Source organism: Notolabrus celidotus, chromosome 7 (assembly GCF_009762535.1).
Source record: "Notolabrus celidotus isolate fNotCel1 chromosome 7, fNotCel1.pri, whole genome shotgun sequence".
Classification (NCBI taxonomy): domain Eukaryota; kingdom Metazoa; phylum Chordata; class Actinopteri; order Labriformes; family Labridae; genus Notolabrus; species Notolabrus celidotus.
In genome coordinates, this window is record NC_048278.1 from 37,310,762 (window position 1) to 37,334,971 (window position 24,210).

A 24,210-nucleotide genomic window follows, 5' to 3' on the forward strand; every position below is an offset into this window, starting at 1 on the left:
GAATGACCTGTGATTGGTCGGACAGTCCGTTTCTCTCCGCCAAAACAAACCGCTCACTCAATCACTCGCAGGTCACTTCCTGTATTTGGTGCATTCCTTTTCCGTCTGAATCTGTTGTTTGTAGATTTGTTCCTGGTTAAAAATGTTCTGTCTCTTTAAAAGTGTTTCTGATTTTGTTCATTTGTTCCTGGTTAAAGATGTTCTGTCTCTTTAAAAGTGTTTCTGATTTTGCACATTTGTTCCTGGTTAAAGATGTTCCCTCTCTTTAAAAGTGTTTCTGATTTTTGCACATTTGTTCCTGGTTAAGAATGTTCTGTCTCTTTAAAAGTGTTTCTGATTTTTGCACATTTGTTCCTGGTTAAAGATGTTCTGTCTCTTTAAAAGTGTTTCTGATTTTTGCACATTTGTTCCTGGTTAAAGATGTTCTGTCTCTTTAAAAGTGTTTCTGATTTTGTACATTTGTTCCTGGTTAAAGATGTTCTGTCTCTTTAAAAGTGTTTCTGATTTTGTTCATTTGTTCCTGGTTAAAAATGTTCTGTCTCTTTAAAAGTGTTTCTGATTTTGTACATTTTTTCCTGGTTAAAAATGTTCCCTCTCTTTAAAAGTGTTTCTGATTTTGTACATTTGTTCCTGATTAAAATGTTCTGTCTCTTTAAAAGTGTCTCTGATTTTATAAGTTTGCATTGCACTTCCCAGCCGCCGTAGGAACCCGATGTGAGCGTGCTAAAACAAAAGAAACCTACCAAACATCTGTAAACCTGATCTGACCCAGGTTTGATAAAGTGCAGCTGTTCACTTGAAGTCGCAGCTCTGCTCTCCCATCAGACAGTTGATCTTCTTCCACCAGGTCTCCGAGAGGCTCTTGATCGTATCGGGCGTCTTCTTCCTCAGGGTCATCCTCTGCTGCTGGACGCTGCAACTGTCCGTCTGCTCGATGCTGGCCAAGATGGCCGAATCAAACGTGTCCTTCAGGTTCTTCTGGGTCAACGCCGAACACTCCGCAAAGCTCACCGCGCCCAGCTCCTGGGCGAGCTGCAGACCCTCCTCTGCGCTCACCGGCCGCTCCTGGTTCTGTGCCAGGTTGATCAGAACCTGGACGTCCTCTCTCAGGTCGAGCTGCGTGCCCACGAGGACCAGGGGCACTCCGGGGCACTGCTGCTGGATCTCGGGGACCCATTTGTCGATCAGGTTGCGGAAAGAGCAAGGGCGGACCACGCTGTAGCAGAGGAGGAAGACATCTGCGTTCTTGTAGCAGAGCGGGCGGAGGCGCTCCAGCTCGTCCTTGGTGAGGTGAAGACAGAAACAAAGAGGGTGAGTCAGAATAAACATAACACTCTACAGCTTTGTTTTCCTATTAAAGGTTCAGTGTGTAGAAATGTGACTCCTTTTCTACGTCACGGTTCAAGTCATGAAGTCGTCCGATTATAAACGAAGGTTAAGGTGTGATGTGCAAACGTTGCTGAACCCAGGAGACCAGTTTCTGGACTTTGAAGTGTGATAGAGGATTTCAGCTTCTCAACAGTTCAGGGTCTGCTTTGTCGTATTACATGATTTCAACTGGTGGCTAGTCAGGACTTCAGGCAGGCCAGTTCAGCACCTGGACTCTTCTACTACAGAGCCATGCTGTTGTAATCTGTGCAGAATGTGGTCTAGTTGAAATATGTAAGGTCCTCCTGAAGACGTCATTGTCTGGATGGCAGCATATGTTGCTCCTAAACCTGTTTGGAGCCTTCACAGATGTGGAAGCTACCCATGCCATGGACTCTTATGATCCCCATACCATCAGGGATGCTGGCTTTGACCTGTGAGCTGATAACAAGCCGGGTGGTCCCTCTCCTCTTTAGAGCGGAGGACACAGCATCCAGGGTTTCATCAGACCACAGGACAGTTTTCCACTTCCCCTCAGTCCATCTTAAATGGTATCAAGTCCAGAGAAGTCTCTGTGGTTCTGGATCATGTTTATATATGGTTTCCTCTTTAGATGGTTCAGTTTTAACCTGCATTTGTGGATGCAGTGACTTCCACTACAGAGTCATGTCTGTTTTTAATGCAGTGACTTCCACTACAGAGTCATGTCTGTTTTTAATGCAGTGACTTCCACTACAGAGTCATGTCTGTGTTTAATGCAGTGACTTCCACTACAGAGTCATGTCTGTTTTTAATGCAGTGACTTCCACTACAGAGTAATGTCTGTTTTTAATGCAGTGACTTCTACTACAGAGTAATGTCTGTTTTTAATGCAGTGACTTCCACTACAGAGTCATGTCTGTTTTTAATGCAGTGACTTCCACTACAGAGTCACGTCTCTTTTTAATGCAGTGACTTCCACTACAGAGTCATGTCTGTGTTTAATGCAGTGACTTCCACTACAGAGTCATGTCTGTTTTTAATGCAGTGACTTCCACTACAGAGTCATGTCTGTTTCTAATGCAGTGACTTCCACTACAGAGTCATGTCTGTTTTGAATGCAGTGACTTCCACTACAGAGTCATGTCTGTTTTTAATGCAGTGACTTCCACTATAGAGTCATGTCTGTTTTTAATGCAGTGACTTCCACTACAGTTATGTCTGTTTTTAATGCAGTGACTTCCACTACAGAGTCATGTCTGTTTTTAATGCAGTGACTTCCACTGCAGTCATGTCTGTTTTTAATGCAGTGACTTCCACTACAGAGTCATGTCTGTTTTTAATGCAGTGACTTCCACTACAGAGTCATGTCTGTGTTTAATGCAGTGACTTCCACTACAGAGTCATGTCTGTTTATAATGCAGTGACTTCCACTACAGAGTCATGTCTGTTTTTAATGCAGTGACTTCCACTACAGAGTCATGTCTGTTTTTAATGCGGTGACTTCCACTACAGAGTCATGTCTGTTTTTAATGCAGTGACTTCCACTACAGAGTCATGTCTGTTTTTAATGCAGTGACTTCCACTACAGAGTCATGTCTGTGTTTAATGCAGTGACTTCCACTACAGAGTCATGTCTGTTTATAATGCAGTGACTTCCACTACAGAGTCATGTCTGTTTTTAATGCGGTGACTTCCACTACAGAGTCATGTCTGTTTTTAATGCAGTGACTTCCACTACAGAGTCATGTCTGTTTTTAATGCAGTGACTTCCACTACAGAGTCATGTCTGTTTTTAATGTAGTGACTTCCACTACAGAGTCATGTCTGTGTTTAATGCAGTGACTTCCACTACAGAGTCATGTCTGTGTTTAATGCAGTGACTTCCACTACAGAGTCATGTCTGTTTTTAATGCGGTGACTTCCACTACAGAGTCATGTCTGTTTTTAATGCAGTGACTTCCACTACAGAGTCATGTCTGTTTTTAATGCAGTGACTTCCACTACAGAGTCATGTCTGTTTTTAATGTAGTGACTTCCACTACAGAGTCATGTCTGTGTTTAATGCAGTGACTTCCACTACAGAGTCATGTCTGTGTTTAATGTAGTGACTTCCACTACAGAGTCATGTCTGTGTTTAATGCAGTGACTTCCACTACAGAGTCATGTCTGTTTTTAATGTAGTGACTTCCACTACAGAGTCATGTCTGTGTTTAATGCAGTGACTTCCACTACAGAGTCATGTCTGTGTTTAATGCAGTGACTTCCACTACAGAGTCATTACCTTTAGTTCATGATAGAAAAGTTGAGGAGCTTCTCCTCATAGATTTTTTTGCAAAGAGGAACATTTTTTAACATTTCACCAAAGGGGGGCGATGGAGCACAGGGTGTCAGAGGGAGGCTTCTACACTCCTGCAGTCACAATCTATGTTCATTCCAGCAGGGGGCGCTGTAAACTGTGGAGTTACAGGACTACTTTGCACAGTGGGGTGTTTAAAACTTTGGGGGTCTTAAAGGATTTCAGTGCATGGCTAAAAGCAGGCAGCAGGGGGCGACAAACACAAACACACAGACTGACTTACATTGATTGATCCATCAACAAGACCCCATTTCTGCCATGACAAATATGAAAGTATGCAAAGAAGAGAACAGCTGAGTTTGTAGCAGAAACAGAGCACCTGTAACACAGCTGTCAGGTGTTCAGGTGTGTTAGATATTAGTTATGATCACATGAGAGAAGTTAAGGAAAGGCTGAGCTCACCTGTCCCGCCATGTCACACAGCTGCAGTTTCACCGGTTTACCATCAACAATAACCATCACTGAGAAGCAAAGGTAAACACAGCTGTATTTAGAACATGTGAGATATTCTACAGCACACATTAAAAGGTACAAAGATAAACTATCTGAAAGCAGTGGTGGACAGTAACACAGTAAATACTTGAGTATTATTTTTGGGAGCATGTGGAGGTCTGCAGCTAACACACTGCTTTGAATCCAGAGGAACATTTGAAACTTGTCTGTGCTCGTAGTAACTTAGTTTATATTTCATGGTATCCTTTTTAAGCTTATAGTTAAAGCTGGATCAGGCTTGGACCAGCTTTTGTTATGCTGCTATAGGCCTAGACTGCCGGGGGAACTGGCGCAATGACACACTGGGATCCTAGCTCACCCCCTTCCCCCCCAACCCCTTCATCTCTCACTTTAACTCTTCCTGTCCCATTAAAGTTACTAACCATAGACCTTTCTGGAGTCCCTGAGCTCCCTTGTCTCGTAGATTCCTCTGAGCTACCGTAGATGTCATCCTGCTGCGGACGATCTGGACTCCAGCTGATACGGACGTGCTGGACTCCAGCGGGCACAGCTTCTACTACTCGTCTCATCACTATCACCTCTCTCTCTTACTCCCCTCTATCTGTCTTTCCAGACCCAACTCAGTCGAGGCATGATGGCTGTCTAACATGAGTCTGGTCCTGCTGGAGGTTTCTGCCTGTTAAAGGAAGTTTGTCCTCTCCACTGTAACTAGCTAAATACTGCGATGTGCAATGCTCATGATGGATTAAGGTGGGGTCAGACTGAGTCTTACCCTGTCTTGGTGTTGGGTCTCTGTTCATAATTTGACATAGTGTGGTCTAGACCTGCTCTGTTTGTAAAAGCGTCTTGAGATAACGTTTGTTGTGATTTGGCGCTATACAAATAAAGATTGATTGATTGATTGATTGATTTTGATTTTTGTCTCGTAGGTTCCTCTGGATCTCTGCCTTATATATCTTTTCTGGGTCTGTCATTCATTCTTTCTTTCTTTCTTTCTTTCTTTCTTTTCTGTTCTTCTTTCTTTCTTTCTTTCTTTTCTGTTCTTCTTTCTTTCTTTCTTTCTTTCTTTCTTTCTTTCTTTCTTTCTTTCTTTCTGTCTTTCTTTCTTTCTTTCCTTCTTTCTTTCTTTCTTTTCTGTTCTTCTTTCTTCCTTTCTTTCTTTCTTTTCTGTTCTTCTTTCTTTCTTTCTTTCTTTCTTTTCTGTTCTTCTTTCTTCCTTTCTTTCTTTCTTTTCTGTTCTCCTTTCTTTTCTGTTCTTCTTTCTTTCTTTCTTTCTTTCTTTCTTTTCTGTTCTTCTTTCTTTCTTTCTTTTCTGTTCTTCTTTCTTTCTTTCTTTCTTTCTTTCATTCTTTCTTTCTTTCTTTTCTGTTCTTCTTTCTTTCTTTCTTTTCTCCTTTCTTTTATGTTTTCCTTTCATTCCTTCTTTTCTGTTCTTCTTTCTACCTTTCTTTCTTTTCTGTTCTTCTGTCTTCCTTTCTTTCTTTCTTTCTTTCCTTCTTTCTTTCTTTCTTTTCTCCTTTCTTTTGTTTTCCTTTCATTCCTTCGTTCTTTCTTTCTTTTCTGTTCTTCTTTCTTTCTTTCTTTCAATCCTTTTTTCTTTCATTCTTTCTTTCCTTCTTTCTTTCTTTCTTTCTTTTCTGTTCTTCTTTCTTCCTTTCTTTCTTTTCTGTTCTTCTTTCTTTCATTCTTTCTTTCTTTCTTTCTTTCCTTCTTTCTTTCTTTCTTTTCTCCTTTATTTTATGTTTTCCTTTCATTCCTTCTTTTCTGTTCTTCTTTCTTCCTTTCTTTCTTTCAATCCTTTTTTCTTTCATTCTTTCTTTCTTTCTTCCTTTCTTCCTTTCTTTCTTTCTTTCTTTCTTTCTTTCTTTCCTTCTTTCTTTCTTTCTTTTCTCCTTTCTTTTGTTTTCCTTTCATTCCTTCTTTCTTTCTTTCTTTTCTGTTCTTCTTTCTTTCTTTATTTAATTAATTCTTTCTTTTCTTCCTCCTTTCCTTTCTTTCTCTCTTTTTTCTTTCCATGTTTCTTCATCCTTTATGTCTCCTTTTCTCATGCCATCCTTTCCTTCACCATTTATTCTACTCTTTTTCTTTCTTCTCCTCTCCCTCACTTTTCCCTTCTCTCTTTTCTTAGACCTTTCTGGAGTCCCTGAGCTCCCTTGTCTCGTAGGTTCCTCTGGATCTCTGCTGCTGTGGACGTGGTCCAGACTCCAGCTGCTACAACTACTACTATCCGTCTCCCCACTATCATCTCTCTCTCTCTCTTCATCTCCCTCTATCCCTCTCTCCAACACGGTCTCAGCAGATGTGTGTCTAACATGAGTCTGGTCCTGCTGGAGGTTTCTGCCTGTTAAAGGAAGTTTGTCCTTGCCACTGTAACTTGCTAAATGCTGCAAAGTGCTCTGCTCATGGTGGATTAAGGTGGGGTCAGACTCATAATTTGACATAGAGTGGTCTAGACCTGCTCTGTTTGTAAAAGCGTCTTGAGATAACGTTTGTTGTGATTTGGCGCGATACAAATAAAGGTTGATTGATTTTTAGATATGAAATCATGTTTTCTAGATAAACAGAACGGAGCAGAATGTACACACATGCATTCTTGACTGCAACTCATGCTTTGTGAGAATACATTTAGAGATGTTTTAAAAAGTACTTTGAATACTTCAGTATTTTTAAAATCAAGTACTCCAGGACTTTAACTCAAGTCAGAATCTGACTGGACAACTTTCACTTGTATTGGAGTAATGTTTGAGTAGGAGGATCTATTCACTGACTTAAGTAGTGAAGCTGTGTACTTTGTCCACCACTGTCTGAAAGTGTAAGACGGAAGAATATGGCTCCAAAGTGACGCTCAGGTGCGTAAAAGTGGTGCGTAAAAGTGGTGCGTAAAAGAGTAAATATGAGAGATTACCGGTGAAGTTGTCAAACGCTGTGGGAACATATTCAGTCGGGTATCCGTTGGTGGTGTAGCTCACGATCAGGCTCGTCTTGCCCACAGCTCCGTCTCCAACCAGGACGCAGTTCACCTTGCGCTCAGGTGCCGAGCCGGACCGCCGGCGCTTCACGTTCAGAGGGAAGTCCCGGTTCTTCAGCAGCCGAGACGGGACCGGGGCGACGTCGAACCCGCACAGGGGCTCCGACACACGGCGTGGCTTCTGCTTCCCGACATCCTGCGGAAGCATGGCTCTGAGTTCTTTTTTAGAGGATTTGTCGTTATCTTGTGTGACGGTTCGGATTCTTTGGAGACTTCCCTGCGCGCTACATCCTCTCCCTGACAGCTGAAGTGTGTCTGCAGCAGGTTTAGGTGTGTGATCTGCGAACAACAAAGCGCAGGGTGACGTCTTCAGGCTTCAGGAGTGTTTCTTTGGAGCGGTGGCAGAGATTTGAGCCGCGCAGTGGCACAGCCGGCAGGTCTCTCCGCTCAGCAGGAGCTCCTGATTGGCATTCTCGCTACATCTGCTGCGGCCGTGATTCCTAAGAGGCTTACCGAGCAGAGCGCCATATGAAGCTCCACAGCTTTCGGAGGGAAATCAACGGAGCTTACTGGAAACCTTTATCCCATCCAGGCAGACATACAGTGCGTCTCCATCTTCAGCCAATTAAAAGATGCACTGCAAAAAAGCCAGCCTTCAAAAACAAGAAATATACAAAAACATGGGGTTTATTACTGAAACTAAGCAAAATGATCTGACAACAGAACAAGAACATTTGGCTTCCAAAACAAGTACAGATATCTGACCTCAATGAACCAGGAAGTACCTTAAAAATAGTGTATTTTTACTGATAACAGGTGCATTCTTCTGACTTACTGACTTAAGCCCTTTGGCTCTTGGGGGAGCATAGGTCATTTATGAACTTCTTCCAGCTGGTTCGGCGTTGAGCGATCTTCTCTGCTTCCTTCCAAGATGTTCCTTTCTCCTTGAGTTCTGCCTCAACAGACCTTTTCCAGCTGTTTTTGGGTCTTCCCGGCTTTCTTTTCCCCTGGGGGTTCCAGGTTAAGGCTTGCCTGGTTGTGTTGGAGGATGGTTTTCTCAAGATGTGCCCGATCCAGCCCCATTTCCTGCGTCTTATTTGTGTTTCTATTTGTTCTTGTTGTGTGGTTTGCCAGAGCTCTTCGTTTGTGATGGTGTTAGGCCAGTAGAGTCCTAGGATGTGTCGTAAGCATCTGTTTATGAATGTTTGCAGTTTGCTTGCTGTTGCTTTTGTGGTTCTCCATGTTTCCGCCCCATACAGTAGAACTGACTTGACGTTGGAGTTGAAGATGCTGAGTTTAATTTGCGTGGAGATGTGTTTGGAGTTCCATACTTGCCGTAATATTAAAAAAGCTGTTCTAGCTTTCCCTATTCTAGCTTGTATGTCTTTGTCGCTGCCTCCATCCCTCCCAACAATGCTTCCCAGGTATATGTATGTGTCCACCTCTTCTAGTGCCTCTCCATCCAGATTTATGGTGTTGTTTGTTTTGTGGTCTATATTTATCACCTTTGTTTTGCTTTTGTTGATGTGAAGTCCTGTAGTGGCTGCTGTTTTGGCAAGTTTTGTGAATTTGGTTTGCATTTGTGCTTGGGTGGTAGACAGGAGGACTATGTCATCTGCATTCTTCTGGATAGAAATAACAAAATATGAGGCTTCTTTTCTCAATATGTTGAAAAATATTCTTAAATCAAGTAAATGCTAATACCATTATCTTTTTTTAATTATTATTATTATTGGGCTTTTACACTTTATTTGTAGAGGAGAGGACAGAGGACAGAAGATGATGCAGGAAAGTGGGGGAATGACATGCAGGGAAGAGGCCACAGGCTGGATTCGGACCCAGGCCAACCGCTTCATGGGCGCTCATCTTAACCATGAGGCTGAGTCCGTGCCCTGGTGCCATCATCTTGACATAATGACATGGACAAGGCATCACTTGAAACCAGCAAAGTTCTACTAAAAACTACTTAAAATTTTCTTAAAGGAAAGACAAAAGTTAAGAATATATTTCTCATTATGTTGGATCATTGTCTGCCTTGTAATTTGGAAGAACTTATCTGAATGTAATGATTTCTGTTTATCCCGTTAGGGGTCAAGGGGGGCTGGAGCCTATCCCAGCTGAAGGCAGGACACACCCTGGACAGGTCACCAACCTATCACAGGGCAAACACAGAGAGACAGACAACCATTCACACACAGACTCACACCTACGGGCAATTTTAGAGTGATCAGTTAACCTGGTGAGCATGTTTTTGGACTGTGGAAGGAAGCCGGAGTACCCGGAGAGAACCCACGAATGCATGGGGAGAACATGCAAACTCCACACAGAAAGGCACCTGGAACCAGGAACCTTCTAGCTGTGAGGCAACAGTGCTCCCCACTGCACCACCATGCAGCCCGTATATATATAGCAGTACATATTTTCTATTATTTCATTGAAAATAAAACAGTGGATTACATTTGGTTGTCATTTGTTTTAATTGTGTGAAGAGATACTGCTGTGTCAAAGTCATGATTTCTTATTTCATGCTTGAATTAAGAAATTATGACTTTGAAAGTTTTATACTTGTGAGTGTTGATGAAACCGCTTTGTAACAGTTCCCATAGGAAAATCAATTTAGAGAGGAGATCTCCAAAGTGTTTCATTTCTGTCTCCTAGACAACAATGAGATCTGTTTGAAAGCAAAATGAGACTATAGCTTATGTCTCCTGTTTCTCATTCTTGCCTCTAGAAAAAAAAGTTACAAAAAGTCTCAGCTTAGTCTCCCTTTCAGTTCAAAAGGAGATCTGGTCTAAATCTGAAATGATTCTCAGGTATTTCTCAAGTGTTGTGACTCCTTTTGAGCTCAGGTGGAGAAATCAGGGAGCTCTCTCAATCCCAATCTAACCTCATCCATTTGTTTTAGTCAGACTCAGTTTTTGTGTCTCAAGTTGAGCTCAGATGGAGCAAAGAAAGAGCCTGAGCTCATCTTTCCATGAACATTTATAGTGCCCTGCAAAATTAACATTTCAATGTAATTGTCCACAAACGTACAATTCTCATTAAAACATTTGAACCACTTCAGATCAGCTATTTAGATGTGAAATGATCTCTTCTTTGACTTCACAGTCTGGTCCTTCCTTTACAAGTCTGTTTGGAACAAAACAACTTCACAAAGATTTAGTGGATTTGAGAGAAATTGCAAAAGATAGAGATTTCATATCTCCAGGTATGACAGACCATTTATTTAAAATATGGGCCGCAAAAAGGGCTGACCAGATTTAGCCAGATTACTACAATTAAAGGGGTGGATTCTTTTTGGGCGCTGGTGGCCTAGCGGTCTAAGCGCCCCACATACAGAGACTACAGTCCTCATTGCAGGAGTCGCCGGTTTGATTCCCGGCCGGTCGACCATTTCCTGCATGTCTTCCCCCGCTCACTACTCCCAACACATCCTGTCTCTCTTCAGCTGTCCTGTCAAATAAAGGCAAAAAGGCCAAAAATATATTTTTAAAAAAGAAGAAAATGAGCCATTAATGAGATCTCTCATTTAAGTCTCAAATAAGACTCATGTCATGGTCTCAACTATTTCTCCTTGTGAATTTTAGGAGAAACTAATGAGAACAATTTGAAACTTGAATGAGGCTGAAGTGAGAATCTCAATTTTGTCTCCAGAGACTTAGAAGAGAAAGCCTTGAGCAGTAGAATGTTCCTCTGGGTTGATCTTCTTGTTTCAAGCATGTCCCGTCTGCGTCCATCTCTCTCCGATTCAGTTGCCCAGACCCTCATCCACGCTGTCATTACCTCCCGGCTGGATTACTGCAATGGGATCCTGTTTGGGGTACCCAGCAATGCCCTGGACAGTGCTCCAATACCAAGCCCTGGCAGCACATCACCCCCTCTCTCATGCACCTCCACTGGCTCCCTGTAAAGTACTGCATCACCTTTAAGCTCCTCCTCCTCCTCACCTACAAATCCGTGCATGCCCTCGCCCCCCCAATACCTGGCTGGACCTCCTCCACCAACACACTCCATCCCGGAACCTAAGGTCTTTGGACCTGGGTTTCCTCTCCATCCCCTGGACTAAGCTAAAGTACAGAGCATTCAGTGCGGCAGCCCCCAATCTGTGGAACTCTCTCCCTCCCGACATCTGCGCCCCAACCCTGGACACTTTTAAGAAAGCAATCAAAACGCACCTTTTCCTCAAGACCTTTCCCCGTTAGATATCCCCACCTACCCCCCCAGACCCCCTACCTGACCCTGTGAAGTGACCTTGGGTTTCTTGAAAGGCGCTATATAAATATCAATTATTGTTATTATTATAAAATCTCAGTAACAAGTTGTAATATCTTACTGAGATCATCTAGGACCAAAACAATCAAAACAAGTGAAACACTCCAACATAAAAAATCTGAGATATTCAATCTTACTTACATTTCAGTGGGAATAACGCTCTTCATGCTGACAGAGGGTTCACTGTGGAGAATCTCTCTGCTGTACACAATCAGGAGATAAAGGATGTTTTTATGGAGTCACAGAAACAGATGAAACAGATCAGAGGGAGTTCTTACATTACAGCTGTCTGCAGCCCTCAGCCTGGGCAGGGAGAGAGCAGGGAACACGATTAAAGGACAAGAAATGATACAAAATAATCATAGAAATAAGATGACGTTATGCATAAAGTAAATATCTGACACCACTAAGGTGCACATATTTTAAGAAAGCATGACAAACAAGTCTGTCTTCCTTTACAGTCTTAAAGCACCTCTCCTGTGGCTCCATGATCCTCAAAGCCTGGTCCAGGATCTCTGCAGGGTCCACTTCCTCCCCTATAATAAGTGCTTCAAAACGTCCTTCAAATGTAAACCAGTGACGGGCTTTGAATCATTCCTGCAACAGAGCAGGAAGTCCTCTCTAATGTGTGTTTGTGATGTCACTGCTTTCAGTTTCTGATAGTCTGTGAGAACGAAAGAGGAAATGATGTCTGAGAGAGGGAGACCTGTGACACTGACGCCCCCTAGTGGAGGAACAACGTCTCAAGGAAGAGATGCAGCATGAATCATCACCTCACTTCTCAGTGACACACAAACAGCAAAGACTCCTGCTTTCACAGAGAGAGGGATGGAAGGAGGGAGGGATGGAGGGAGGGAGGGAGGCCTGGAGCTGCTACAGATTTAACTTCAAAGAGGAGAGAGGAGGCTGGAAGGAGAAAGAAATCAAAGATACAGAACAAACTGGAGACAGAAATCATTTCTGGTGTAGGATGTGACGTTTGCATGAGCAGAAGTTAATGAGGGAAATTAGGGCCTGTGTCCACTGACCTCCGCTGACATAGAAACGTCTTCATTATTACCATTAATTGCCAAAATGGTAAATGGTTGGTAATGGTTGCTGGTGCTTCTTACAAAAAAACAAAACATTAGTAGACACAGGCCTGAAACACTGAAAATATAAAAGCAACATTTCTCCACATTTAGCTCAGAAAGGTCTTAAAAAGGTAGATTGAATTTCTAAAAGTCACTTTTTTATCACATAATATGATTAATCTAAATGTTAAATATTAATGTTAAATATAAATATCAATGTTGTATATAAATATATGCTAAATATAAATGTTAAATATGAATATATGTTAAATATAAGTACAAATGTAAATGTTAAATACAAATAACAATGTTAAATATGAATATATGTTGAATATAAATATCAATGTTAAATATGAATATATGTTAAATATCAATGTTAAATATGAATACATGTTAAATATAAATATCAATGTTTAATATGAATAAATGTTAAATATAAATATCAATGTTAAATATGAATACATGTTAAGTATAAATATCAATGTTAAATATGAATACATGTTAAATATAAATATCAATGTTAAATATGAATACATGTTAAATATAAATATCAATGTTAAATATGAATATATATTAGATATAAATGTTAAATATGAATACGTGTTAAATATAAATATCAATGTTAAATATGAATATATGTTAAATATCAATGTTAAATATGAATATATATTGAGTAAGTAAGTAAGTAATTCAATTAAAATTAATTAAATACAAATACAAATGGAAATGTTAAATATAAATATCAATGTTAAATATAAATATCAATGTTAAATATGAATAAATGTTAAATATAAATATCAATGTTAAATATGAATATATGTTGAATATAAATATCAATGTTTAATATGAATATATGTTAAATATCAATGTTAAATATGAATACATGTTAAATATAAATATCAATGTTAAATATGAATAAATGTTAAATATAAATATAAATGTTAAATATGAATATATGTTAGATATAAATATCAATGTTAAATATGAATATATGTTAAATATCAATGTTAAATATGAATACATGTTAAATATAAATATCAATGTTAAATATGAATATATGTTAGATATAAATATCAATGTTAAATATGAATATATGTTAAATATCAATGTTAAATATGAATACATGTTAAATATAAATATCAATGTTAAATATGAATAAATGTTAAATATAAATATAAATGTTAAATATGAATATATGTTAGATATAAATATCAATGTTAAATATGAATAGATATTGAGTAAGTAAGTAATTCAATTAAAATTAATTAAATACAAATACAAATGGAAATGTTAAATATAAATACCAATGTCAAATATGAATAAATGTTAACTATAAATATCAATGTTAAAAATGAATAAATGTTAAATATAAATATCAATGTTAAATATGAATATATGTTAAATATGAATGTTAAATATGAATATATATTGAGTAAGTAAGTAAGTAATTCAATTAAAATTAATTAAATACAAATACAAATGGAAATGTTAAATATAAATATCAATGTTAAATATGAATATATGTTGAATATAAATATAGATGTTGATTATGAATATATATATTAAATATAAAAAAATATATATGTTAAATACTAATGTTACATATAAATATAAATGTTAAATATAAATGTTTAATCTAAATGTTAAATGTTTGATATGAATGTAAATATAAATGTAAATGTGAAAAATAAATTTAAATGTGAAAAATAAATATAAATGCAAAGTACGAATGTAAATGTTAAATATAGATGTTGAAAATAAATCTAAATATTAAATATACATTTTGAATATAAATATTACATTTAAATGTTAAATGATAAATATAAATGTTAAAAGTTGTGATCCTTAACATTTAGCTGAGATGCAAATTCACATATCAAAATGAAAGCTTCTTAAAGCGATACAGACAGTACTGACTCTGAGCGATGTTCAATCTCTTAATGGTCTCTTGAACGTGTTCCCAGAGCCGTCATCCAAGACTGTGTCCAAAAAAATCAACCCAACAGCTTCTTCATGTGTGTGTGTGTGTGTGTGTGTGTGTGTGTGTGTGCATGCGTGGGAGGCAGGATGTGTTGCCATGCATTGAACGGCACCAGAAACACCAGTGAGTGGGAGTGAGAGCATACGCACCAGCAAAGGCCACGAGAACAAGACATCACACACACACACACACACACACACACACACACACACACACACACACACACACACACACACACACAGTCATCTTTAGTCTCAGCTTAAAGAACCAAACTCTGATTTCAGACGGGGACAGAATCATGTACCAGTCAGGGTCCGGGAGGCAGACACCCTCTCTACTTTTAAGAGTAGGCTTCAAACTTTCCTTTTTGATAAAGCTTATAGTTAGAGCTGGATCAGGCTTGGACCAGGTCTTATTTATGCTGCTATAGGCTTAGACTGACACACTGGGATCCTGTCTTTCCCTCTCTCTCCTCTCTCTGCCTGTCTCTCACTTTAACTCTTCCTGTCCCATTAAAGTTACTAACCATAGACCTTTCTGGAGTCCCTGAGCTCCCTTGTCTCGTAGGTTCCTCTGGATCTCTGCTGGAGATTCCTTTTTTGGGGTCTGTTATTCATCCTTTCTTTCTTTCTTTCTTTCTTTCTTTCTTTCTTTCTTTCTTTCTTTCTTTCTTTCATTTCTTCTTTCCTTCTTTCCTTCTTTCTTTCTTTCTTTCTTTCTTTCCTTCTTTCCTTCTTTCCTTCTTTCTTTCTCTCTTTTTTCATTCTTTCTTTCTTTCTTTCTTTCTTTCTTTCTTTCCTTCTTTCTTTCTCTCTTTGTTCTTTCCATGTTTCTTCATCCTTTATGTCTCCTTTTCTTACCCCGTCCTTTCCTTCTTTCATTCCTTCACCATTTCTTCTCCTCTTTTTCTTTCTTCTGGTCTCCCTCTCTTCTCTCTTTTCTTAGACCTTTCTGGAGTCCCTGAGCTCCCTTGTCTCGTAGGTTCCTCTGGATCTCTGCTGCTGTGGACGTGCCAGACTCCAGTTGCTACAACTACTACTATGCGTCTCCCCACTATCATCTCTCTCTCTCTCTTCACCTCCCTCTATCCCTCTCTCCAACACGGTCTCAGCAGATGTGTGTCTAACATGAGTCTGGTCCTGCTGGAGGTTTCTGCCTGTTAAAGGAAGTTTGTCCTTACCACTGTAACTTGCTAAATGCTGCAAAGTGCTCTGCTCATGGTGGATTCAGACTGAGTCCTGTCTGGAAGATGGGACTGGATCTGATCCTGTCTTGATGTTGGGTCTTCGTTAATAATATAACATAGAGGACGGTCTAGACCGGCTCTGTTTGGAAAGAGTCTGAGAAGAACATTTGTTGTTCCTCACTCATGATGAATTTACCCAACTATCTCCTGCTGTGTTCTCAAAACAACTCAACCCTGACGTCACACAGATATTTATCCTGGGAGGCTGGCAGGAAGAAGTCAGGTGAAGCTCGGCCGGCAGAACATCAGCTGTTCTTAACGCTGTGTCTGATTGTACCAGTGTCATATGTATTGTCACTGATGCTCGCTCTGCTCTGCACCTCAAGTCTTTGCTGCTGCTCTCCCTGCCTTGGCTTTACACGTGTGCACATGAAAGAGAGGGGAGGTGTGCTCTCCCCACCTCAGGCTTTGGAATTCCACGTAGGCACATGGAAGGGCAGGGAGCTCCCAGGGCAGAGCCACACCACCAGCTGTAGCCTTTTATCAATCTGATAAACAGACTCAAAATAATTGTTGTTTTCAGTCCTTACAATAATTTGAATCCTTTATTGTAAAACGGTTGATCAAATTGAGTGAAAACAACATTTGTCTTTTTCATGAAACCCTCAGTTTTCACATCCACTTGTATTCGTTTACACGGTAGACCCGCCACATTCAATATGGGGGATGCGCCAGACGTATCAGAGCAGTGGGAAAGCACAGTCAATGTGGCGTCTACGTATATATGTCTGTGTTTAACGCCACCTTCAAGGTCTCAGCCGGTCCTCAATCTGACAAACATAATCTCAGACCGGGCGCTGACAGCGCCGCTTAACGGGATTAATGACGAGTCAGGGAAAAACAACAGACATCTTCCCGCTCTGCCGATGGAGACATCGAACTGGCACTAAACCCAGAAACCCATAAACCCTGTTCACACACACACACACACACACACACACACACACACACACACACTGAGAGAACATACAAAGCTGCCATTCTCCTCATGTACAAACAGTCTCCCTCCTCCTCCCCCTCCTCCAACATCTGATAAACTAGACACCTAATCAGAATCTTTGGGGACCCTGGGCCTCCTATTGGAGTTTGCAGACCAGGCAAATACATTAACTCAATTTAGAGTTTGGGATTAAGACCCCCCACCCCTCCCCCTTCATAACACACACACACACACACACACACATGTAGATAAAAAAACACACACACATCAACAACCCTCCTCCTCCTCCTCCTCCTCGTCCTCTGCCTTTCCTCCTTCTCTCATCTCTCTTTTTGATGGGATCAGCTGAGCACTACATTCTCCTCTTCCTCCCTGCACCCTCTCTCTCTCTCTCTCTCTCTCTCTCTCTCTCTCTCTCTCTCTCTCTCTCTCTCTCTCTCTCTCTCTCTCTCCCTCGGGGGACCGGGCTGCTCGGACTCTATAGTTATGGGCCGGGGCCATCTGTCACCGTGCGCATTCACGCAGCCACCAGAAGGCCGCAACATGTGCAGATTTAAATGGAGAACCCAACTTTCCCAGGACACACAGGCCTGACCCCGGCAGCCGCGGCAACCCCCTCCTCCTCCTCCTCCTCCTCCTCCTTCCCCATCACCCTGTGCTTCCCCCCCCCCCCCCCCCCCCTCATCCTCCCCTCCTCTTCTCTCCTCCATCCCACGACCATCAACGCCACCATCCAGCATCCTGAAAATAAAAAAGCCAGACCGCACCCACCTGCCACACCCTCCTCCAAGAAATACTGTCTGCATGTGAATCAGTGAATTAAAGCCCCCCCCCACCCACCCTAAAAAAAACCTCCTGGACCAAACACCCCCATCCTGAGCGTGTGTGTGCGTGTGTGTGTGTGTGTGTGTATGGTAATGGCCACGCAGCATGCATGAGCACCTTCTTTACACACAATGATGGATTTCCACCTTACGTAGCAGCTGATGGAGCTGGGGGGGGGAGGTGATGCAGGAGGTAGGGGGGGAGGAGAAGGAGGGTTGGGGGTAACCCCTGGTGGACGTGTGAGAAAAAGAGAGAGATCAGCTGATTGGTAAAATTGATTGTGAAGAGAGAGAGAGAGAGAGGGAAAGGAAAGAAGGGAGTGTGTGTGGAGTGTAAGAGTGTGTTGTGGTTTTTGAGGTTTGTGAGGAGAAAGGGAGGGTGGAGGTGGGTGAGGGAGGGAGGGAGGGAGGGAGGGAGTGTGTGTGTGTGTGTGGGGGGGGGTAACAGGATTGGTCTTGTCTGTGGGACCCATGGGGAGGACAATGGGAGCGGCGGGGGTGGGGCGAGTGTCACACGCTTTTGCTTTGTGGCTCGGTCAACAGGCGTGTGCCGCGGGTGTCGTCTCGCCTCCCCTCGCCTGCTGTCCGACTGCGGGGACCGACCGGCGGCCATGAGAACCGGGGCCCCGGGCCCTTTAATGAGGGGCGTGCTGTTTCTTATCAAAGATGGACAAGCCATCATTACAATCATCATTAGAAGCTGCACAATGGAGCACGCCTCCCTCAGCTACGGATGGGAAAATCCTCCACCAGCAGTGACGGTGGGGGGATGAAATCAAAACAAAAAAGTCTGAGTCAGAGTGTCTACTTAGTGAAGCCGCAACTGTTTCGTCTGGTGAGGAAGCACGGCCTATCCGGTGTAACGGAAAGATGTGAGCATCAATTAAAACACAAAAAGCAGCCACTGAGATGTTCTGAAAACTACAAACTCCAGGAACAGCTGCTGCGTCTCTGAGTCCACACCAAGAGGCAACCTCCGCTAAACATGAAGCCCAATCGGAAGTGTTAGAAACTGAAATTCATCGAGCGTCCACTAGAGGCTGGCTGCAGAAACACAGGAAACCACACACACACCCATTCAAAGAAGACGATCTTTACAGCATTAATAAACATGTGTACAGCCTGGTTCAAATATCAATGTCGGCTTGGGTCTACGTCTCTAATTTCTCTATCGGCACACACTGCACGGGGTTGAATTACGAGTTTTCCCCAAATAAGGACATGACTGACTTGACTGACAGGCGGGAACCATAGACTGTATAAATGGACGTGACGTCATCTGTTCCTGAGCGCTGTTTTGAAGCCAATCGGCGGGGGGGCGGCCATATTGGAAATGCGGAACTCAACTAGGCAGAGTGTGACGTAAAGGGGCGGAGTTTGAGCCTCCTGGACAACAGCTATGTGTTCCCGCCTGTCGATTAAATCAGTCATGTCCTTATTTGGGCAAAACTCGTAATTCAACCCCGTGCAGTGTGTGCCGATAGAGAAATTAGCGACGTAGACCCAAGCCAACTCCCAAATTCAGCAAATCTCAAGGTCAGCCTATTTTCACTTGCGCAATATTTCTAAAATTAGACACTTCCTATCTCAGAGCGACGCAGAAAAACTAGTCCCATGCATTTGTTACCTCCAGGTTAGATTACTGTAACTCCCTCTTATCAGGCTGCCCCAATAAGTCTCTAAAGATTCTTCAGCTAGTTCAAAACGCTGCAGCTCGAGTATTGACTAGAACTAGGAAGAGGGAGCACATCTCTCCAGTGTTAGCTTCTCTACACTGACTCCCAATAAAATGTAGAATAGAATTTAAAATCCTTCTTTTAACCTACAAAGCCCTTAAAAATCAGACACCCTCGTATCTTAAAGAGCTCATAGAGCCCTATTACCCCTCTAGAACTCTACGCTCCCAACATGCAGGCTTGCTCATGGTACCTAAAGTCTCTAAAAGTAGTATGGGAGGTAGAACCTTCAGTTATCAGGCCCCTCTCCTTTGGAATCATCTACCAGTCAGGGTCCGGGAGGCAGACCCCCTCTCTACTTTTAAGAGTAGGCTTCAAACTTTCCTTTTTGATAAAGCTTATAGTTAGAGCTGGATCAGGCTTGGACCAGCTTTTGTCATGCTGCTATAGGCCTGGACTGCCGGGGGAACTGGCACACTGACACACTGGGATCCTAGCTCACCCTCTTCCCCCCAACCCCCTCATCACTTACTTTAACTCTGCCTGTCCCATTAAAGTTACTAACCATAGACCTTTCTGGAGTCCCTGAGCTCCCTTGTCTCGTAGATTCCTCTGAGCTGCCGTAGACGTCCTCCTGCTGCGGACGATCTGGACTCCAGCTGATACGGACGTGCTGGACTCCAGCGGCAACAGCTTCTACTACTCGTCTCATCACTATCACCTCTCTCTCTTACTCCCCTCTATCTGTCTTTCCAGTCCCAACTCAGTCGAGGCATGATGGCTGTCTAACATGAGTCTGGTTCTGCTGGAGGTTTCTGCCTGTTAAAGGAAGTTTTTCCTCTCCACTGTAACTAGCTAAATACTGCGATGTGTAATGCTCATGATGGACTAAGGTGGGGTCAGACTGAGTCTTACCCTGTCTTGAAGTTGGGTCTCTGTTCATAATTTGACATAGAGTGGTCTAGACCTCCTCTGTTTGTAAAAGCGTCTTGAGATAACGTTTGTTGTGATTTGGCGCTATACAAATAAAGATTGATTGATTGAAGCCAACATTGATATTTGAACCAGGCTGTACACATGTTTATTAATGCTGCAAAGATCGTCTTCTTTGAATGGGTGTGTGTGTGGTTTTTCGGTGTCTCTGCAGCCAGCCTCTAGTGGATTCCTGATGAAGTGCAGTTTATAACACTTTTGCATGGGCTTCATATTTTGAGACCCGAGGTTGCCGCTTGGCGGGAACACATAGCTGTTGGCTAGGAGGCTCAAACTACCTCACACTAAGTTAGGTTGAGTTCAGCATTTCCAATATGGCTGCCGACGACGATTGTCTTTAAAACAGCGCTCAGGAACAGATGGGTGACATCAAGGATACTAAGTCCTTTATTCATACAGTCTATGGTCCATATTTCTAACGCCATGCGGGACGTTTACGCTCCAAGAAGAATCAAACAGTTTGGTGCGATGTCCAAAAATCTGGATTATGCACCACACAGGTACGGTGGCCTGCGAGGACAAACTGTCTGAAAGATTCTGACGGATAGCAAAGTGTCTTACTTTATCAATCTCAGGGATGGAGGGAGACCAAATCAGGACACAAGTCTGAACATAAATGCAGATATACATCCAGCCTGCAAAATAAACATACTCTACCTCCAAATGAGATTCAGAGATGTGTGTTTCTGTTTGATATGAAGTCACGTTTCTATCTGTCTTTAAAGAGACAGAACATGAAGGATGTCTCTGGTCACTCTGCCTCTGCATGCATGAAGAGTTTGGAGTCTTAGTTTCTCTTCTTGGTCGTCGTGTGATAAGAGTAATCTGCGAGTATCTGCTGATAAATGAAATGAATGTGACTTGATAAGATCAGCGTGGACAGACGGCGTGATGAACTTTGATACTTTTACGGTGCAGGTGTAAAGGTGGGAGTCTGAAGGGTGCTTTTATGAGATGCACAACAATCCAGAGTGCTGACAGCGTATCGATCAGAGTGAAAGGAAAACATCTGAGACGTGTTCGAGTGGAAACCTGCAGCCTGTGATGACAGCTCCGCTCGTGTTTGTCTTCTGAGAGGAACCGTTGAACCGTTGAACCGTTGAACCGTCTTCGGCGCAGAGAGGGAAGCAAGGTGTTTGGATTGTGCATCTTTGGAAGACTCAGCATCTGCCATCGAGTGTTCTTTTGAATCTGGGTGAGTTTGGCACCGTCACACACAGATCCCGATCCCTCTCTCATTCAGAGCCGTGATTCAGAGTCGTCCAGGTTAGCGTGTCGCGCACCGTCACCCCGCTCCGAGTTTGTCATCATTAATGTTGGGCCTAAAAACATGTTGCTCCGCTGTGGCCTTTCTCAAGAGTCTCCTCCAAGTCCTTTTTAATGCTCTGCTGGCCTGTGGCCCCCGGCCGCAGGGAGCATTGTCATGGTGCCGAAGGTGGAAGGGGATACAGGGAGGAGGTGTGTGTGTGTGTGTGTGTGAGTGTGTGTGGGGGGGGGTGGAGGTGGAGGGGGGGGCATGACGCTGCAGCAGTGGCAGCTGGCGGCCCAGCTTGCAGGGGCCATCTCTTCACAAAAGAGAGCCTTCCCCCTGGGGCCAGTGATTTAGGACAGGGCTCTCTGGACAGGCCCCTGGAGAGGAGGAGAGAGGACACTGGCTTTGGAGGAACGCACCCTCCCACCTCCACCTCCCCTCCTTCTCCTTGTCTTGTCCTCTAAAGCTTCCCTGCTGGTTCCCGTGCGCCCCCCCCTCCCTTCCCAACAGCACACTCCTGACACCCTCCCCTCATCCCATCGTGGATAAGCTCCCTCCTGGGACGAGCAGCTCGGCCTCTGGACGGGAGCATTCCTGAGGTGTAGCGCGCTAATGCTAGCCGCACACAATAGGGGGACGACAACAGGTGCGTGTGGATCCTCTGTCGTCCAGCGGCAGCTGAGAGATAGGGATGGGGGCTATTATGGCGCCATTATCCTGCACTTCTCCACCGGTGGGCTGCTGGCCCTCTCCTCTCGAACAAAAACAAGGCTTTTTATGTGTAACCTGGTCTCGTACCCACCCTGCTCCGACAAGCCTCTCTTTCATCCTCCTACCCCAGCTAACACCTGCCACCCCCCGGCCCTCCAAACCTCCAAACGCACCCAACAGCCACTTACCCAAAGTCTGGATTCAATTCAAACCCAACCCCGACTGCAGCAAAACCTGAGCCCACTTGTTTAAAACGCCCTCCACTTCATATCCGAGGCATAGAAACGATCCAAGCAGCCACCTCTGTACACCCCTCGCCCCCCTCCTCTTCCTCGCCCCCTCCTCTGTCCCTCTGAATTATGTTATGTCTGAAATGAGCAGTCATACAGCAGATTGTTTGGTGCAGCCACTTGATATAACTGGTGACAATGCCTCTAACAGAGCGAGTGTCCTGGGGGGATAGGCAGTATTTGGTTACTGCATCCCTGATCTCTCCCCATTGTGGTGGGCTCCGGGTCCCAGGGAAGGTTGAAAGGGGGTTTAGGGAGGGGGACATGTGCGCATATGTGGGCCCACAACGCAGGTGCCTACATCTGTTCATTTCTGGGCAGATGCTCATGGTTGTGGAGATAGAGAGGGAGAGTTAGAGAGAGAGAGAGAGAGGAGGGGAGGAGAGGGGAGGAGGGCTACCTCCGTTTACTCTCATCATTCATACTGGTGATTAAGCTCGGATGGGGCAGAGCTGGAGTGGAGTTAAGAGTGACAAATGGAGGATTGCACTTTTTCTAGGGGCCAGAAGCGACACGAGCCCCCCTGTTGGTTTTCTTTTGGTAACTTCTAAAACGCTGAATGGATCAGGTTGTTGGTTCTGAGTATGTCAGGGGGGGAGGAATCAGGAGCCAGAGCTCTGATTGGAAAGCAGCAGCGTGCAATTAGTGTTCAACGCTCACATCTCTAAACACTGTCCAATTCTCTGGGACAAGAAAAACCATGACAGGTCCAAATAAGAGGCAGGAGCTGCGTTCACACCTTCACCAAACTCCTGATCAACTGAGCTCTAAGTGTGAACACAAGCTCAATTTCTGCATGAAGTTAGGGGGAACCATACTCAACTCAACTTTATTTCTAAGGCACTTTAAAACGACCACAGTCTGAACAGAGTGCTGTACATAAATAGACAAACAATAAATAAAAACAAGCCATAAAACACTAAAACAGGAGCTGAGTCTCCTGCAGGGTTGAAAGCCAAGGAATAAAAATGGGTTTTAAGATGAGTTTTAAAAATGGACAGTGAGGAGTCTAATGTGGAGGGGAAGCTCATTCCATCATTTTGGAGCAGCAACAGAAAAAATACAAGAATGCAGCAGGTAACAGTCAGGGAAAAACAGGGCGAGGGGGTGATGATGTTTACTTCTTGTGATTGCTGCAAAACCAGACGAGGGACAAGTAACAGGAAGTAGAAAAACATCTGAGGTTGTAGGTTGAGGTAGCAGAATCATTTTAATGCGTCTGTTTTCACAACAGCAAGGACCACTCAAGGATATAAGTTTGGACATTTAATGAATTAGTTGTGCGTAGTGTGGCCCAGCAGAAGGAGACTCAGGATGGGGGTTCCGTCTCAGCGTTATCCTGCCGGAGCTGATCTTGACCCAGGTTGTGCCTGGAAGTGGACAAGGGCACAGAAGGAGCGAGCACGAGTTGAGTAGGAGAGGATAAGGAAAAAGGTTAAGTGCAGTAGAGTGAGGTGAGGGAGGGTGGGTTGAAGAATCACGGACAAGCAGTTGGAGTAGGCTGGCTACGTTTGAGTAGGCTTGTCAGGTGCTGGAGGGTGTGGTTTAGGCGTGGTCCTGCTCCAGAATTGAAGTTAACACCTTAACTTCATATATAAATGTTAAATGTCATGGTGCATGTCGGCCTCTGTTGTTTTGGGTAAACGTAAACACAGTGAAGCTTTTGCAGCGTGGTTCTGATGTCATATCCTGCCTGCAGAGACAACAGCATGTTTTTAAAAGACATCATGTTGGACTCTGCTGAACTGTTACAGGCTTTTTTTCTGACACTCAATATTGAGCATGGCGTTGGCTCAGGCAGGCCTTGAAGTCAAGCTCGGCCGAC

General features: G+C 43.2%; 1 protein-coding gene across 1 annotated transcript; it reads right to left on the reverse strand.

Moving 5' to 3' along the window:
- Positions 1–701: 701 nt before the first annotated feature.
- On the reverse strand, positions 702–7,335 carry LOC117816057 (cdc42 homolog). The gene is made up of 3 exons (XM_034688145.1): positions 7,065–7,335; positions 4,109–4,167; positions 702–1,281 (listed from the first exon to the last, which is right to left on the reverse strand). The coding sequence occupies exons 1-3, from the start codon at positions 7,333–7,335 to the stop codon at positions 793–795; spliced, it is 819 nt and encodes a 272-aa protein (XP_034544036.1). The 3' UTR covers positions 702–792.
- Between the last annotated feature and the right edge of the window lie 16,875 nt (positions 7,336–24,210).